The sequence below is a fragment of the Platalea leucorodia genome, assembly GCF_965183815.1.
Source record: "Platalea leucorodia genome assembly, chromosome: 2".
Classification (NCBI taxonomy): Eukaryota; Metazoa; Chordata; class Aves; order Pelecaniformes; family Threskiornithidae; genus Platalea; species Platalea leucorodia.
In genome coordinates this window covers 60,283,190-60,300,085 of record NC_138824.1, presented here as the reverse complement: position 1 = coordinate 60,300,085, position 16,896 = coordinate 60,283,190, and the positions used below count along the sequence as shown (strand labels likewise).

The 16,896-nt window shown below is 46.0% G+C and overlaps 1 protein-coding gene across 2 annotated transcripts in view; it reads left to right on the top strand.

Moving 5' to 3' along the window:
* Window positions 1-420: 420 nt before the first annotated feature.
* The window catches only part of FGF14 (fibroblast growth factor 14), a gene marked incomplete at both ends in the record, with an annotated part of 406,449 nt that continues 389,973 nt past the window's right edge, over window positions 421-16,896 (top strand). For both annotated transcript variants that reach the window (XM_082330759.1, XM_082330757.1), the window contains one exon: window positions 421-628. In XM_082330759.1, the coding sequence (XP_082186885.1) occupies window positions 421-628 (208 nt within the window). The remainder of the gene's footprint in view (window positions 629-16,896) is intronic.

Sequence of the window (16,896 nt, the reverse complement as noted above, 5' to 3'; positions counted from 1 at the left end):
GGGCTTCGGCGGGTGCTGGTGGTGCGCTCTCCCGCCGCGGGGCTGCACAATGGCAGTCGCTCAGTAGGATGGATCCTGCCGTGGCTTTTGTTCTGCAGATCCACCCATCCTCCTAGCAGTCAAGTACCAGGCTATGGTTTTCTCTCTGGGGATCTTTCTTCCGCGTTTTGCCGGTGCCTCTGAGGAGGTTTTGGCCTCGGCTGGGATTTCACTACCTTACTTTTCGTTTGGCTTCACGCTGAAAAAAAAAAGGGATTTCTTTTATTTTCTCTCCACGCTTTTGGTTATAATCCAATGTTGATCTAGGGGGAATAACCATTCAGCCTGGCTGAAAAAAAAGCATCCGTTGAAAAGTCTCAAAGAAATATACCACGTGAGGAGAAAAAACTGGGAGAAGATCGGAATATAATCATTTTTTCTATGATAAAACTGGTGCCCCTCTTCAGGAGAACTGGTCTCAATTTATTATTATGCAACCACAAGGATCTCTTCTTTCTCAGGGTGTATAAGCTGCTGGATTGCTTTTCGCCCAAATCAATGTGGTTTCTTTGGAACATTTTCAGCAAAGGATCGCATATGCTGCAGTGTCTTTGTGGCAAGAGTCTTAAGAAAAACAAGAACCAAACTGGTAAGCAATCCATTGCACTGCGTTGTTTTTCTTTTATGCTACCCTGTCTGTTGCTCGCCGAGGTAGATCTGCAATCCTGTTGAGGGGAGAAGGGGGAAATATAACGAGGCCAGCACGGACATGCATGTGCATACGTGTATGAATAAGCAAGGAGCGGTTTGGATTAGCTTCAGCCACTGTCACCACGGAAAAGGAAAAAAAAAAAAAAATCAAAGGCGACCCTAGCCCAGCCTGCATCTCCTAGTTTCTATGTGCTATTTCCAAGGAGGAAACTTTTATATCGCTACCCTTTTTGCGGGGAAGCCGGTAGAGCCCCCCTCCCGGCTCCTGTCCCCCATGCGAGCCCCCCGGGCACAGGCCCCGTCAGTTTTGGGAAGAGGAGCCCGGGTCTCCCGTGCTGGTGGGAGCCGGCCCAGCCTGCGGTGGGCGAGCGTGCCGGGGCTCAGGTCCTGCACAGCACTTTCTGATGAGCTTGCAATCTGTCACCCCCCACACACACCCACCCGCCTCGCTCGGCTTTCTGAAGTCAAGCCCGACACCCCCCGCCCCCGGCCTGGGGGCTCCCCGTTATCACTCACCCCCCCGGGACCGTAGGCTAGGAAGGTGGAAGGGGGGTGGTGGTGAGGAAAGGGGGTGGACACTTTCTCGGGGCTTGTGCCCAGACGGCAACTCAGCCAGCTATGCCAAGCGGCAGCGGCAGCGGCACCAGCACCGCCTGGGTGGCTGCGTCCCCTCCGCCTCTCCGGGCCGGGATGACCCCTCTGTGCACACGCCGGTGTCTCTGCCTGCGTCTCCATGTCTGCCTGGCAGCCAGGACGATGCGCTTGGGTTCAGGCCGGCTCCGAGGGGGAAACTTGCAGTACATTACATAAGAAATGCAAATGCAGGTGCTCCGGGCCGCCCGGCCCCGGGGGGTCACGCTGCCGCTGTTGCATCCCTCTTGCTCGGGGCGTCCGTGCGGCCAAGCCCGCGGCTTTGGCGAGCGAGGTGGGCGAGAAGGGATGCTCGGCGGGCGGGGGAGCCGGGAGCTTTTCAGGGGAAATACCGGCCCTCCCCGCCCCCCTCACCCCGGGCTCTGGTCCCCCCCCGCCGCCGTGCTCGCTCCCCCCGGCCGGCGGGTTGTCTGCTAGCACTTGCGTGCCTGGGGAGGCGAGAGCCGCTGGAGCCCGGGCAGCGAGGGGAGGGACGCCGTGTGTGCGCGCCGGTGTGCGTGTGTGCCGGCTGCCCTGCAGTGGCAGCTCCCGAGCAGGAGGCTCCTGACGCTGGCACTGCAGTGTAGTAGATCATAGGCTCTCGTTGCCTCTCTGACACCCCAACATCAACAAGCAGCGGCCCTGGCAGCCCGCACCCCTCTCCGCCCCGGCAGCTGGGGTGCCGGCTCCTGCTTTGCCCAGCTCTGGGCCGGTGCAGAGAGCGGCGGTGGGCACCCCGGCGGATTTTTTCTCTTCCCCCCCCTCGCTCCCGTTTGCCAGCTCGTCTCGCCCCTTCCCTCCCCGCCGCTGCCGCTGCAGCAAAGAGCAGCCACTTCTCAGCATACCAAGGAGGCCGAAATGCCCCGCCGGAGGCTGCGCTCGGCCTCCCGCAAAGTGCCCTTTGCTTCCCTCGGCCCTCCGCAGCCAGCCGCCTCCCCCGGCCGGGGGCAACTTCCAAGCCGTGTGCCCCCCCGGTGCGGGATGGGGCAGGCCGGGGCAGGGCAGCCGGCCACATTCCCACAGCCCCTGGGGACGCCCCTTCTCCCCCAGCCCGGGCCGCGCACCCAGGGGCCGTGGCCGCAGGGGGAAAGCAGAGCCGCGGCGTGGCTCTCCCCCCCTGCCCGCTGCCCTGCCCGCTGCCCTGCCCGCTGCTCTGCCCGCTGCCGCCGCCGACCGCCCCCGGGGGCGGGGGGCCCGGCTCCAGCGCCGTGGTGCTCCGGGCGAGAGGCGATGCTCCCGAGGAAGGGCTTGGGGGGTGCTGGTTTCCAGACCTTTCAGTTTGCATACCGGGGGGCGGGGGGCGAGGCGTATAAGCCCCCCCCCCCCCCCCCCGCTCAAGACCCGTGTCCTTTCCTCGGGGAGGGGAGGCTGGTAAGGAAACGGCCCCTGAAGCCGAGACGCGCCCCTCGGGGTGCCAGGGGCTCGCAGCACACCTTTCCCCCTCCCCAGGGACTTTGCCGCACTTGCCCTCTCCGCACGGGACGAGTGGGTTTTGGTGGCAGCCGCCGCCACTGCCACCCTGCCTGGGTGCCTGGCGGGGGGGGAGCCGGCCTGAGCAAGCGGGGCGAGCTGCGGGGGGAAGAGCCCGGGGGGCGGGCTGGGGGGTCGCTGCCCCCCGCCGCCGCGGGGGGCCGCGGGGCACAGGGCAGTGGGAGAGCTGAGCGCGGAGGTGGGGGCTTGCTGTTGCCGTCCCCAGGCGAAGGAGCCGGGACGCCGAGCCCAGCCGAGCCGCACGCCCCGTCCTGACATCCCGTTCCCGCTAAACTGCGGCTACCGGTCCGGGGAGGCTAACAGCCCGCTTGGCCGGATTAGCTGGCCGCAGGCGCTGTTGCTCTGGGGGCAGGCCATCTCCATCTGGGCTGCGATCGCCCGCGGGAGGGCAGGGAGCCGGTGCCGCGATGCCCTGCCCTGCCTCGCCCGGTGCCCCGGGCCCTGGGGCTCCCCCTCTGCGGGCAGCTCCGCCCGCGGCAGCCGGAGAGCCCCGTCCCCGCTGCGGCACGGGGCTCCGCTACACCCCCCCGGCCCCCCCGGCCCCCTTTGCCCGCCAAACTTTTCAGGGGCGACCGGGCTTTTTGGTCTCATAAGGCACCACATGAGCGAGCAGCTGCCGCTGATCAAACCGTGCGGAAAATGAAGCAGGTTAGGCAGCTAACGCTGGCTGTAATTTCAGTTTGTTTAGTTATTTTCGGCCTGGTGCACTTTTTTTGTCCCTTTCAACAGCCGGTCTTTTTCCAGAAACGGGACTGGGCGGCTCATTTCCAAATGCTCTCTGCTTTGTGTTTCCTCTCCACCGCTGGCTGCAGCCCTCCCCTCTGTGAGATGGCCTCCTCCCGGGGCTCCCCTGCCATCCCCGGGGTCCCCAGCTGGCCCCGCCGGGTTTACCGGCACCAAGCAGGGCTCTGGAGTGAGGGGCGAGCGGGGCAGGGAGGGATGGGGTGTCCGGTGGGGTGTGTGCAAGTCTCTGGCAGGGTTGCATCAGGAGGCCGTGGGTTTTATTTGGTAATAATTTTGTTATGACCAGACTTGTTTCAAATTTGATATCCCAGAAAGAGGAGCTGCCTTTGATTGCTACAATTATTTACCTCTTTACATTTCTTCATAAGGAGAAAGACTTTAAGAATCAATAGGTGTGGCTTTGCTTGCACTGATTTAATTTTTTTGAGTTTTCCTGAGTTTAGTAGTACAAAAGGTAATGGAGCCCCACATATCTTCAATGTCCTGTCCAGCATGAAAATATTTGCAATCTGTGAGGTTCCCTGGGCCTCACTTGCTTTTGTAATTATTCCCATCTAACCCTGCCCTTCCAGCTTGTCATACACACAGAGAGGACTACACAAAGTGTGAGACAAAAGAGACTTTTTCTCACAAAGAGTTAAAAATTGCTTGAGACCATAAGGCCTGAGCCAGGGCTTGTAATAATAAGATCCCACCATGGTGGCTTCCCCCCCACCTCCCCCGAGGCTCTGAACTGGGTGTGTTCAGTTAGGGCATGGCTAAGTCACGAGGAGGATTTGGGGCTCGAGGGGGAACAGGGAAGGAGGGTACCTCTGGGTGTTTTTTGAAGCAAATAGAACAAGTGAATAGTTTTGGTTTGTTGTTTTTTTTTTTTTTTTGCCAAATGACAGCTGTTAGGGTGCCCATGGGAGATGAGTGAATTGGCTGGAGTACTAGATGCCCCCATGGCAGGAATTGCTATCAGATTTCACTCCTGGTGGCAGCCCAGCAGACAGAAGACCTATCGTGTTTCCTCTCCATTTACCTCCAAGGAGAGGCATCTCTCCAACTCAGTCAGGGGGGTTGACAGGAGAGTAGATGGAAATTGGCATTGCTATAAATATGTTGCTGATAGAGGAATTTGGGTTTTGTTAGTATCAATCTCATATCAATCTCAAACACAAAACTTACATAAAAAGCAAGAGCATCTGAAATGCAGGCTGTGGCTGAACTGGGATCTCTGCATAGTCCCTTGTTAAACTCCTTCTCCGTAAAATAGGCTGTTCTTTCATGGTCGCTTATCATTTTGAAAAAAAGTTTCGAAGCACAGCCACGCGAGGATATATTTGAAGCGGAAGCTTGGGTCCTGCCCATAAAATATATAGGGTGTGTCTTTATCTGAATTCTAAGTAAATGGGGCCCCCCCGCTGCCTTCCTTACTGATAGAAAACAAACCTCCCACCAAAAGACAAAGGGTATTTTGCCTCAGCAAGTGCTGCGGGATCGGGTCCTTGAAGTTACTTTCACATAGGTCTGAAAAGCATCTCTGCCTAAATACCATAATTCTTATACTGTTAATCGTGCCCGTGGTACGTTTCTCTCCCTCAAATGTAAAATTGCCTATTTACATGTATTTCACTTCCTGAAGTTTTGTCCTTTATGGAATACATTTCCTGAATTTTTGCAAATTTAATTATTCTTGATCAAATGAAATTGCATATTCTACTTGTTAAGGGGTGAAATTTATGCCTGCTCATGCATCTCCCTACTGTGTTAAAATGCTTGCACCTAGTTCAATGTGTGCTAATGATAGGCCATTTATAAATGAATTCAAATATACAAAGGATGACTTAGGCTTAGGGAAAATATGAAAAAGGTATTTACAGATATCATCGGTTTAAATATTTATGTGTATGCAGTTTTCATTTGAGTTGATGTTTATTCTACTTACCTGCTGCAATTATGTTAAGTATATTAATTTTGAGCTAAAATTCCTATTGACTTCAAATTTAGGGAAGGAGTGATTTAGACATTCAGAATTTGTCCCTTTGCAAAGCTTTTCTGTCCCGTAAATGCCTGTAAAAATACAATCTGGAGAGGAGAGAGTTGTTTGAAACTGGAAACCAGTTTTTCAAGAGGACTTCATAAAACTAAAGAAATAGGAAGCGGGGCGTTAGACTCTGAGGTGGCATTTTGTAGCTGGTGGGGTCACTACTGAGGTTTTTGTATAATCACTCAACATGTAGGATGCAACGCTGCGCGTCTAGAATCCAGTTGGATAAATTAAGTGGTTCCGTGCACGTTAAACTGCTGAATATTTACAGACATTTGCCAAATGTGCCTGTGAGCACTGAGTCCTACCGGAGCAGGTTTCATTCCGTCGAGGATGATCTTGTTACTTCAGGAGCAGTGATTTGTTTCTATACCTAATTTTGTTTCAGATGGCTTTTGTGATTTTGGACACACTGTTACTTCCCTATTCCTTGCTTTCCTGCTTGTTAAAAATCACAGACAATGTCTGAACATTGCACAAGTGTGCTGTTGGTCCTTTTGTTTGCTTTTTGCATTTTAGTGAATGATAGCCTTTCAAAGACAAATTACTAGTTTACTGAACAACTTACTGAGTAACAAAACATTGAATGATCTTAAAATTTTACAATCTCTGTTGTTAAAAAAAAATATTGTTGTGGTATAGCACAAGGCTTGGTATATGATTAATGTACCCGAGAGCTACTTGCCACTGTACAGAAAGACTCTATACAGTAGAAAATAAACTTTGCAGGACTGGGGCTGTGTGTAGTTCAGAAAGATCCCACTTCTTACACAGAATGTGTTTCTACTGTCAGAACAAATGAAGCGACTGGGAAGAAAATCTTTTTATTGGAGACCATGTGATGAAGAGCACAAAGGATTATATTCATCTTCAGTCTGGCTATTAAAAAAATTATTTATCGTGTTCTCCAAGTGAATCCTTAGAGGTTCTGAGCTACTCAGAAGTACTGAAAATTATAATTGCAAAGGGAACTGATGGTGTTTGGCACTGTGATGGACTGAACTCACAGTGAGCAAAATGTATGTAAGTGAAGTATTCTTTTTAATATACTCTGCAGCAAAGGTAAATACCATGTGAATAACTAACAAAGTTGTTATTCGAATCAGGAGCACACTGACTTTGAAGAGGATTTTTTGAGGGCAAAACCTCAAAAATCATTAAGTGAAAGGCTTTTAATAGATAAAGGGAATGCAGGCTTGGTGTATCTGTAGCATACACTGCTAGAAGCCCTCAGGTTAAATAGTAGCAAGGAAAGTAAAGAGTTGCTGATGAGACAGCATTGAGAAGTCAGGATAATAATATCTGTAGTAAAATTCAATGCACAAGTCAGAATAATAATACCTTACGCAGTAAAATTCAATGCACTAGTTTAGGTCACATACTGTGTTGAACATAATCAACTTTTTAATAGTTTGAGAGTTAATATTGGGAGGTTCTGTGGGGCAAATGACAATAAATGACAGGCAGCTGCTAGCAGAAATTGATGGTGTAATTTTAATGTCCGTATTTTGCGTTTTCACTCTGACACCAGCTTATTTTACTTTTAACTGGAAACAGCATGAGGGATTGCACTGAACAAGTTTAACGTTTGCATACAGAAGGTAGTATCTTGGAAATTACTTGGCTTAATCATTTCGTAGCACTAAAATTAACCAGGTTACATCAGACAGTAGAATTGAACCAAGGTTAAACATTTTAATTCCATTGGAATTGTTTTGGTTTTTGCTCTCCGACAGTGATACAAATAAGCTGTAATCCTCTATGAAAAATTTGTTTTAAGGAGATTCCAGAAAGGTCTGTATTTCACTGAGCTGATAGGGGAACAGACTTTCCTGTTCCCTGAAAATTCATCATGTCATCCACGGTTTTTGGTGCAGCTTTGTCATCTGGAAAGATAAGAACATAGTGAGGATACAGAATGTGCGGGACTTGCGCCTCAGCTCTTGAACATGTCCTGTCCCCAGCTCTGGGCATTAGGTGGTGTAAGAAAAATACAAGGCACATGGCAAATCTAGGTTTGATCCTTCCCCTAATCCAGTCACTGGACTGTCTTATGTCGGAGCTTTTATTCAGGCCACTGCATGTCGTAGCCTCTGAAGGAGCTATACACCTTTACTTGTCAAACAGCATTTCTATTTTGGGCATCGAAAACTTTGCCTGGCAGCGAGCTCCACGTAACCACATGCTGTGTGGAAAGGGTGTAGAGGGGTTTGTGCTTTCAGCGGGTACTCCTTGTTTCTTCTCCTGTTGAAAACCAGAGGCTAACACTGCTATTTCTGCTCCGTGTTTGTGATTACCGATTACAGGGAGATTTTCAGGGGTGAGTATCTCATCTGTAAGGTGAAGAGCACTTCCTTCATGGTGCCTTTCCTTCCTTGAGCTGTCAGAAAACACTCAGCATTTCTGTCATCTCAGATCCTATGCAGTATAACTTGCCTTTACTGAGGATTTAGGATGTCTCTGGCTTTGGAGGACATAGATGAGACAGCAGCTGACACATCCCTTTGCATGGGGATCTGCCTGTGTGGTGCTCCTGAAGTCAGTGGAGGTTTCTGTTTGTGTGCCCGGGTGTGCACAGAGTATTGCCCACAGTTTCACCATAGACCAGAAGCTTGCAAAACTGTAGGGCTATGAGGAGTTGGGAGTCCCATATTGGCAGGTTGCCCCTGCTTACATCCAGCTAAAAGGAGTTCATTCCTATGGATTTTCTAGGCCTATGGGATAAGGAAGTGTCTCCTGCAAAGGGCATGTTTTCACAAAGTCCTTTCTCTTGGGGGAAGAAGCAGGATAGTGCTCCCTTGAACAAGTTTTTAAAGAATTAAGATCTAGTGTGACCGAAAACTAGAATTTTGTACCAGTGTTGAATGGTTTGAATAGGAGAGAGAGCTTGCATAGAAAAGCAAAGACTTCTGTTTACATATAAATCTCTTGGTTCTCACCAATGCTAGCAAAAGAAATATACAGGAATTTCATTGTCCTTTAATGAGGTTTGAGCCAAAAATGTTAATTTAAAGAAGACAAGTTTGCCAGACTTGTTACTCTCTCAGTAAATGTATTTCTAAGCATGACCTGCTACATTTAAACAAAACGTCAGGATTAAACAGTTCCCAATTCACACTTCTCATTAGAGAAGTGCATTATGGAACATTACTATTGCCCAGTAGTTTCTACACGTTCACTCATTGCTAATATAGGTACATTTATTGACATTGAATGAGATGAACAGGAACTACCACTGCAAAACATAGTGGAAAATGTAGAAAAAGATGTGGAAAATTATAGAGTAGGGAAATGCTGAAAAAAAAATCAGTTAAATCATTAGTATAGCAGTATCTTATAAAATAGAGTATCCTATCAGGAACATCTGAATAAGGGTTAAATTAATAGTAGTGCTTACTAATTCATAGTGCTCAGAATATGAAAAAGCACTTTACAGTTCTGATTTTCTTGCAACTAGAAATTGCAAGTTGATACCCAGACTGCTAATAGTCCCTGAGAACCTGGACCTAAACGTGATTTAGGCAGATTATCCCACTAGGAGATCATCCCAAGATCTGAGATGTCAATTATCTTCAGTCTGTCTAAAACCCAGGTGCAATTTTGTGGCTTGGTCTCTTTCAGCTTTCACTGAAATCCATATTTTTAAATGGCATTAGCAGGTGGATTAAAATTTGTAAAGCCTTGTGGCCCCCCGGGACTTCCTCCTAGCCCCTTGCCAGCATAAATCTTTTTTTTTTTTAATGTTTGTCCCCATGTGAAGGAAACTTTCTGCCTCAAAAACTAGGGTTATACGGACTTTCAGATGTTTGCTAGTCTCCTGGCTTTACTCAGACCTGTTTTATCTCTGTGAATATGACCTTGACCCATCCCAAACACTGTTGCCTCTATTATAGCCTCTCACATCTCTTTCAGTTCTTTCACCTGCTGCTTGTGCAGGCATCTCACCTTTTTACTTTGGGTTAGCGTCTCTGAGGAAAATTAGCCCTCAATTATATTTCTTTCAGATATTTTTAAGTTCTCTCCACCACTTTGAATAATTAGCTAGTGGCAGTGAGCAGAACAACTGTACAGGTTATTACTGATGTCATAGATATTTATGATGGATGAAGGGTGGGCTGATGGACTATCCGTTGTTTTACTGGGCATGAGCTGTATGAATGATTGGTTTCCCACTTTCTGCTAATTTACAGTAGCAGAACAGTAGCAGAAGTACATAAATGTAGAGGCAGTAAAATAACTGTGATTGATTAGGAAAAGACAGTAAAATCAGCAAGAGGATTCAGAAGACCTAAGAACAAATGTTATCCCTTTCATTTGTTTTGAGAATTGTTTGAGGATATTACCCGGTTGAGGATAAAATGCTTTATGTGGGATTCTGCTGTTAAAGCAGGACTCAGCTTCCAGGAAGGTTTTCTGGATAATATTGCTGAGCAATTCTTACTTGACCTGGTGGGGAATTGGTTCCAGGTCCTGGCTTTGCCTGCTCACATGGGTGCTATGTGCCTCCTTGAAGCTTGTGGCCATGGTACCCTGCTGAAGAGTTCCCAGAGAACTGCAAAATCTGTGTGGATGCAAGGCATGACCCATATGTATGACCCATATGCATGACCCATATGCATGACCTCCTGCAGGGTACAGACAGAGTGAACTTGTATTCTGGATCTTGCTCACCTTTGATTCACTTTGTTCGCCTTTGATGGAGTTCACTTTTGATAGTCTAGATTTGAGACATTATTGTACGAGAGGATTATAACATGCCACTTCAGTACAACATGCTCTAGGGTTCCCGCTGACCAGGGACATTTGTGGCAAAACCAGGGACTGTATGCGTATTAATCCCTGTGCTCTGAAGTGTTGAGCTCTGCCTACTTGCACAAAGTTTTGAAACATGTCAAAGATGAATTCCCTTACCTTTGAAACTTGTAGCATGGACTCTTCTTCCATGGAACAGGGCACCAAAAAGCAGTATGGGATTGTTTTACAGCAAATACGTCATTATGTAGTGTTTGTATTGAAGACCCACATTTTCTGAAGGAGGCCTTATTTTGTTTTAGAACTGGTCTTTAAACCTGATAATGTTTGTGGAGTTGTAAAGTTGTAAGAAAAAAAAAATAAAGCTGTTGCAGTTTCCTAGGTAATACATATCTGGGTAAAATCAATGAGTTTACTCATTGTGCGCCAGGGTAGTGGGAATGGAGGCATTGTGATTTTGTGTTCTAGTGCCTTTCCTCATTTCAGTTTGTCTTTGCAGTTTATAAGAGATGAGGTATCTGGGGTATTACTGACATGAAGTGGAGATGAGTCCTGTGATTTGTGGGCCACAGAAGATACTTTTTCCTCGTTGAAGGTTTTCATTGAAAGTGTGTCTTAGAAGACATTGGCTTTCTTACCACTTCAACATTACGCATGTTGATTTTGAGGATTGCTATACGCCATTGAGGAAAACAGTCTAAGGGGTTCCTTGAGATACCTAAGTAAATATGGTGCTCTTAATTGAAAAAAAAAAAAGCACAATGAGAAAAAATAATTGAACCTAAGGATATGCAGGTGAATATCACGATAGTTTACCTGCATGGCTACTTAGTTTCATGGCCTCTTAGATGCTGGATCAGAATGATTTTCTTCCAGTTGTGCCAGCTGCCATCAAGATGAAAGCTGAGGCAGCAGTTTAGGACCTTATAACCAAAGCAGAAGTAACCTGTAAGTTGTGCTGGCTAGGTTAAAAACTTTTAATAAAATATCAGGAGAAACAACAACATGAGGGTTCATTATGTTTGCTGAGGCCCATTTTCCTTGGATTTCAGTGGCTAGTTGGAGTGACCGTGGTCTAAATTGGCTGCCAAAAAGAATACCTGCTAATAGATTTAAGATGGAAGATGGGGAAAAGATAAATACTAAGCCTTTGTAGTCATATATATAGGTTAAGAATTTGGGGGTGGAACTTGATGAATTTTGAATAAAAGTAAGTCAGAATGCGATGTTAGTACATTAGGTGAGATTTTTTTCAAGTGCTGTGTGGATGATACATGAATAGTGTGGGATGCTTTCTCTCCCACTTATTCTCAGAGGGAGATGAAAAACCAGAATGACAAAAGAAATTATAAAGTAAATAATAAAGGGATTAAAGGAATCTGTAGTCATTTAGAAAGGTTAGTGATAGAGAGTCCTACAGGCAAGCAGAATTTAGAAATTGTTTAAGCTACTTATCAATCGAAGAGCAAATAGATCTGAAATTTAAGGACATTTTCATGGAAAACATCTATTTCTAGAAGTGTTTCTTTCCCAAGGACACCTAAGAGAGTTACATTTGAGAGTCTAGCTTCTTTCAATTTATTCCATTTATAGCTATCTTGCTAAAGGTGAGATATCCTTGTAAATGCTTTTGTAAATGAAGGTGCTCCCACACTCTCATGAGTCTACCAGCTGTCATTGCACAGCTCCAAAGGAGTGGCCTTCAGGGTGACCTTAGGCTGAGTGTCCGGTGCCTCCTGCCTGCCTGCCTGCTGTCGCACCGACGGTCTGTAAGCCGTCTGCATGAGCACGCCTGGCAGCCCTTACCCGTTCGGACCTGCATGGGCACGTGGAGTCCTACATGTGCTCCAGCTGCCTGGGCTAACACCTGCAGGCTCACCTGCAGGGGAGATGGCACACGAGTCTTCTTGCGAGGGTGGCCCTCAAGCTCAACTGATACCGTCAGTGTAGTTGCCACAGTAACTGCTGGTGAGAGGAATGTATTATTTCCTCCACCCCACCCTCCGCAAAGTGATTTACAACACAACTTTTAAAATGCAGTGTATGTGCTTCTATGGATCTTAAGCTTTGTAAATCTTTGTATCAGACACCATGCACTGGGCGGTATAAACTACAGAGCTATCCAACACTGGAAGCATTTAAATAGCTTTTGTCTCTATCAGGAGGTTTCAGAGGCATTTCTGCACACTTGCAAGCATTAGGCACTGTGAAGGAGGGTGGTATAGGTTCAATACTAATTTGTCTTTTTCTTCCAACAGCTTATTAAGTCCACAGTCACATAGGCCAAGAATGTTAGATGCCATTCAGACCTAGTAGATCACCATAAATCTGTGTCAAGAAGCTTATACTTGGAGATCTTAAAGTAACTTCAAAGGGAGAGCCAGTCTCTTCTTCTCACTAACAGATGGCAAGTAAGACTTGTGAGTAAGAACTGTCCACCTTCAGTTTGGCATTGATATCCTTCCCCCACCTTAAACTCCTCCTAGTTGCTCAGGAACCTAAGACTGAATTTATATCGCTTAATTAAAAAGGGCCAGGGATTGATCCAAGTCCAAATGGCTCTGACTGGCTCATGTCTGCATTACTTGCAGTTACCACCCTCCCTAGCGGATTTGGCTGGGAGAGAGCGAGCTGAAGTGGTCCAAAACCACCTGGGACTTAAGGAACAAGTGTGGGTGACCAGTGGCCTAGCACTTCTTTTATTTAGCAGTATGAGTATAGCCAAAGAGGATCAGAAAACCCCTTTCACCTCCACTAAGGAAAGTTAGGGCAAGCTCCGCCTGTAGGGTGGGTTATTTGTGTCCCCAGCCTGCGTGTAGGAACACACCTGGACTAATAACAGCATATGACACCATCCCAGCCAGGCAAAGGGGATATTAGATCTTCAGTAGAAGCTGATCCCAGCTTCATCCTTTGGGGAAGGAACACCTAGAAAGGGGCTTCCCATGGGCTCTTGGTTAACCCTGTGAAAAGCTGGTGGAGGGAAGAGACCAGAGTACCCCGCTTCGCAGTAAGTCTGGCAGCTGAGCAGCAGAGACACGAGTCTGCAAGGAATGAGTCATAATGAATTTCTGAGGAGGGCGAACCAGACAGGAAGGGAGGCTCAATCTTGCTGGGGAAAGCAACAGCTTTCCCCTTTCTCCTCTCCCTGACAAGAAGAAGATGCAGCTCCAGAGTAAGGAAGCGCTGAAGGACAGGAGGTTTCTTCTGTCCCTAAATAAAACCTTTTTCTTCCACTGCACTGACTTGTACTTGCTTTCCTCCTCGCTGACCTTGCTAGGGATCACCCCTTCATTTCTGTGAGCTTGTGCAACAAAACTGGTCAACACCATCAGTCATCTGAGTAACCTGTTGTTTTACTGCACACCCACCTTCTATTTGCTGAGCTGTATGACACCGACCTGAGTTGCTGCTGCATGTGCTTCTTGATCTTTCTTTAAGTAAAGGGTATATATTTCTCCTCTCATGACTGCCAGTGTCTGTCTTCCCATATATAGTTGTGAGGAGCACAAGTAAAGAAACATTTTTACTGATTATTGGTGCTTTAAATATTTTGGCAGGCTAAATCTGGTCATGGGCTGTGAATTAAACGGGTCTGGCTTATAGTCTGACAGTACGCTCCAGTATATTTGTTCGAATTTTGCCTATATTAATGAAAAGTAGAAATCATAAAGCAGTTTGTTTTGTTTTGTTTTTTTTTTTTTTTTATATATATAGTTTTAGGGAAAATCACTTTATAGCATTTGGAATCTCTTAATTCTTTTCTCTGAGGATGCAGAGGATATGTTTACTCTTCCATTTAATGCTAAATATGAAAAGGTTGAATTTAAGCAGTGGATTCTCCTCTTTTCATGAATTCCCTGAAAACCCCTTAAGGTAACTGTTCCTTTACAAATTAAAAATCTGAAGAAACCTAAGTGTCATTACTTAATCTGGGACTAAGAAGGGTGTTGCATTTAACAGGAACAGAGATTTTTATGTTTTCATTGCCTACAATAAAACCAATTGTGAAAAGCTCTGATGATGCAACATAGTTTTGTGTTGCCCTAAAATAAAGCACAGTGGGGGGCTGTGTTCAGCATGTGGGCTTGTTACAAAGAGCTGGGATTTCTGAAACCTCTCTAAGCATTCTGTAAATTTGGAAGTCGGGTCAAATCTTCTAAGATGGTAAAGTCTTTTTAGCAATAGAGGAGGAAAAGACTTTCAGTATAAATACTTCTCAGTTTATTCAGTATCTTGGAAACTGTTTCTTCAGTTAGTAGCACATTAATGTAACATGTCTAGGACCTTTCACACGGCATGGCAATTAAGCCAACTTGGGCCAGACTAACTGCATTCAGATTCTTTCCAAGACTGAAAATACATTTTCTTCATTCCCCCTTCCAGGCTGGGCAAATGAAGTTTTTTGGTGTCTCGTCATTTACAGTGTCTTTCTTTTTTGTAAGCTACCTGAAAGCACCAGCTTTAATCCTTCTTCTGGAAGTTCCTTGCTATTTGCTTTACGCTGCAGTGCTCCACTGTCAGATTAGGTCATCAAAGACCTCCACAGAAGGGTTTAACAGGAGGAAAAAGGGAGCATGCTCTCCATGGCCAGAGCATGGGACCATTCTTGTGATGGAAGTGATCTTTGCCCTCAGAGGAAAAGAAAAGGGAGTTTTTTTTGGTCTTGGCACACTCCTTCAGGTTTTTAAAATCTAGCTAAATTTAAATACTCAAATCCTCTATTGCTAATCCACCACTCCTTGGTCTCTGTAAGGAGAGGCCCCTGTTTCTGTGGAAGACAATAATTTTCTTGTACAGATTAAATGGTTTTGTGCTTCATCTATTATTACTTGAAAAATTCTTACAGCGTCAGACTCAGTCTGCTCCATCTTCTTGTGTGTTTTAACTTACAGTGACTAATTTGCAGAACAAGCATGTCTTCCCCAGTTTGCATCCAAGGGCATTAACATATAATGAAACTAATCTAGGTCTACAGAAACCAAACAGAACAAGCAGCAAATGAACGGTTGAGACAGAACAACAATTTCCCCCATGTGGACATGGTCCTCTTGGGTTTTCCCTCTAAAGAGAATTGAGCTTTTTCTCAGAATCCCGAAGTTCTGTCTTTTTTGTTGCTTTCACTCTATTAGGTACAGGCAACAGCAGAAACCAGAACCAGCTGGGGGTTACACAAATAGATTTCAGAAGTCTCAGTGTGCCTTCAATGAAGGACCTCGAAGCAAATTTATAAAATGAAAGGCTGAGTTAGCAGGAATTTCTAATCCTTTTGAAAAATACTTCTAAAAAAAGGAATATCAGAGAATGAAAGTTCAAACTGCCAGCACTGCAGTACACAAATTAGTCAGTGGATCACCTGGTAGTCTCCTTGCCCCTGACACGTGGCACTCATGTTTTCTCCCTGAGGGGGATGTGCAACAACAGTATCCTAAGTCCTTGACAGTGTACTATCTGTTTAAAAATTATTATTATTTTTTTAATCCAGTACAGAATGATCTGGCCAGTGTAGAAGTATGTGGCATCTCTTGATATTAAAAGTACTTTTCAAAGAATAGCACTAAAAATACTTATTCTTTTAAGGTTAGATCTAATGGTGAGTTTACAAAGCTCCTGAAAGAGCACTGGTGTAATGGCCAGTATGTAACAAGCTGCCCAGTGGACAGCAGCACAATCTTCAACTAGTTATGAAATAAAGGTCCATCATCAAAACAAAACGTAAAAATTCGTGCTCTAAGTTCAGTGCTGTTTGACTTAGGAGGGCGGTTAAGCCAGAAAGCTCTGTGATACTAACGCCAGTGTTCGTGGTAACCCTTGTGAGCACCTAAGCTTTTGAACTGAGAATACACTGAGACAGTCAGGCGGCCAAGGCAGTGAAGCAGTGTTTTCTGGAGAGTTTATAGGAACCAATTATATGCAATTTGTTTAAATTAGTGGTGAGCAGTTCTTCATTAACAATTGTCTTAGTGCTAATAAGTAGGAGTGTCTGGAGTGTGGTACTTCACTTGCTCAGGTCGTACCTGCGCTTCAAGAGGAGCCAGATCTTTCATCACACCCAATGCTTTCATACCAAAAGGATGGAGCTGAAGCTTTATTGCTCAGATACTTTTATGAGCTCATTTTACATCAGTGTGCCTTTGCATTCCTGTCTTCTTTTTTCCGTTTTGTTTATAACCGGGCAAACTGTTACCACACTGTTTTCAAGGTCATAAATTAGTCGTTGCTCCTACATTTCCTGTCATAGCCCTCTTAAAAGACACCATTTTTGTCATTATATTCCACAACTGACTGGGTGGACTGCTCTTGCCCCTAGATGCATAGTTACCTAATTAGAGATTAGGCAATATTTTAATTCGAATATGTAAGTATTACCCTGTTACAGAGTTTCTTTAACCTGTATTTCCTCTTCTTTGCCCACAGAGGACATGGGCATGGAAAAATTACTTTTGCCAGTGTCATGGCTTCTACTACAGTCCATCTGCTTATTCCCCTCCTTCCTCCTTCAGCTCTCTCTTCCCATCTTCCTTTCAGATACATTTATTAGCGAGAGAGTGAAAATC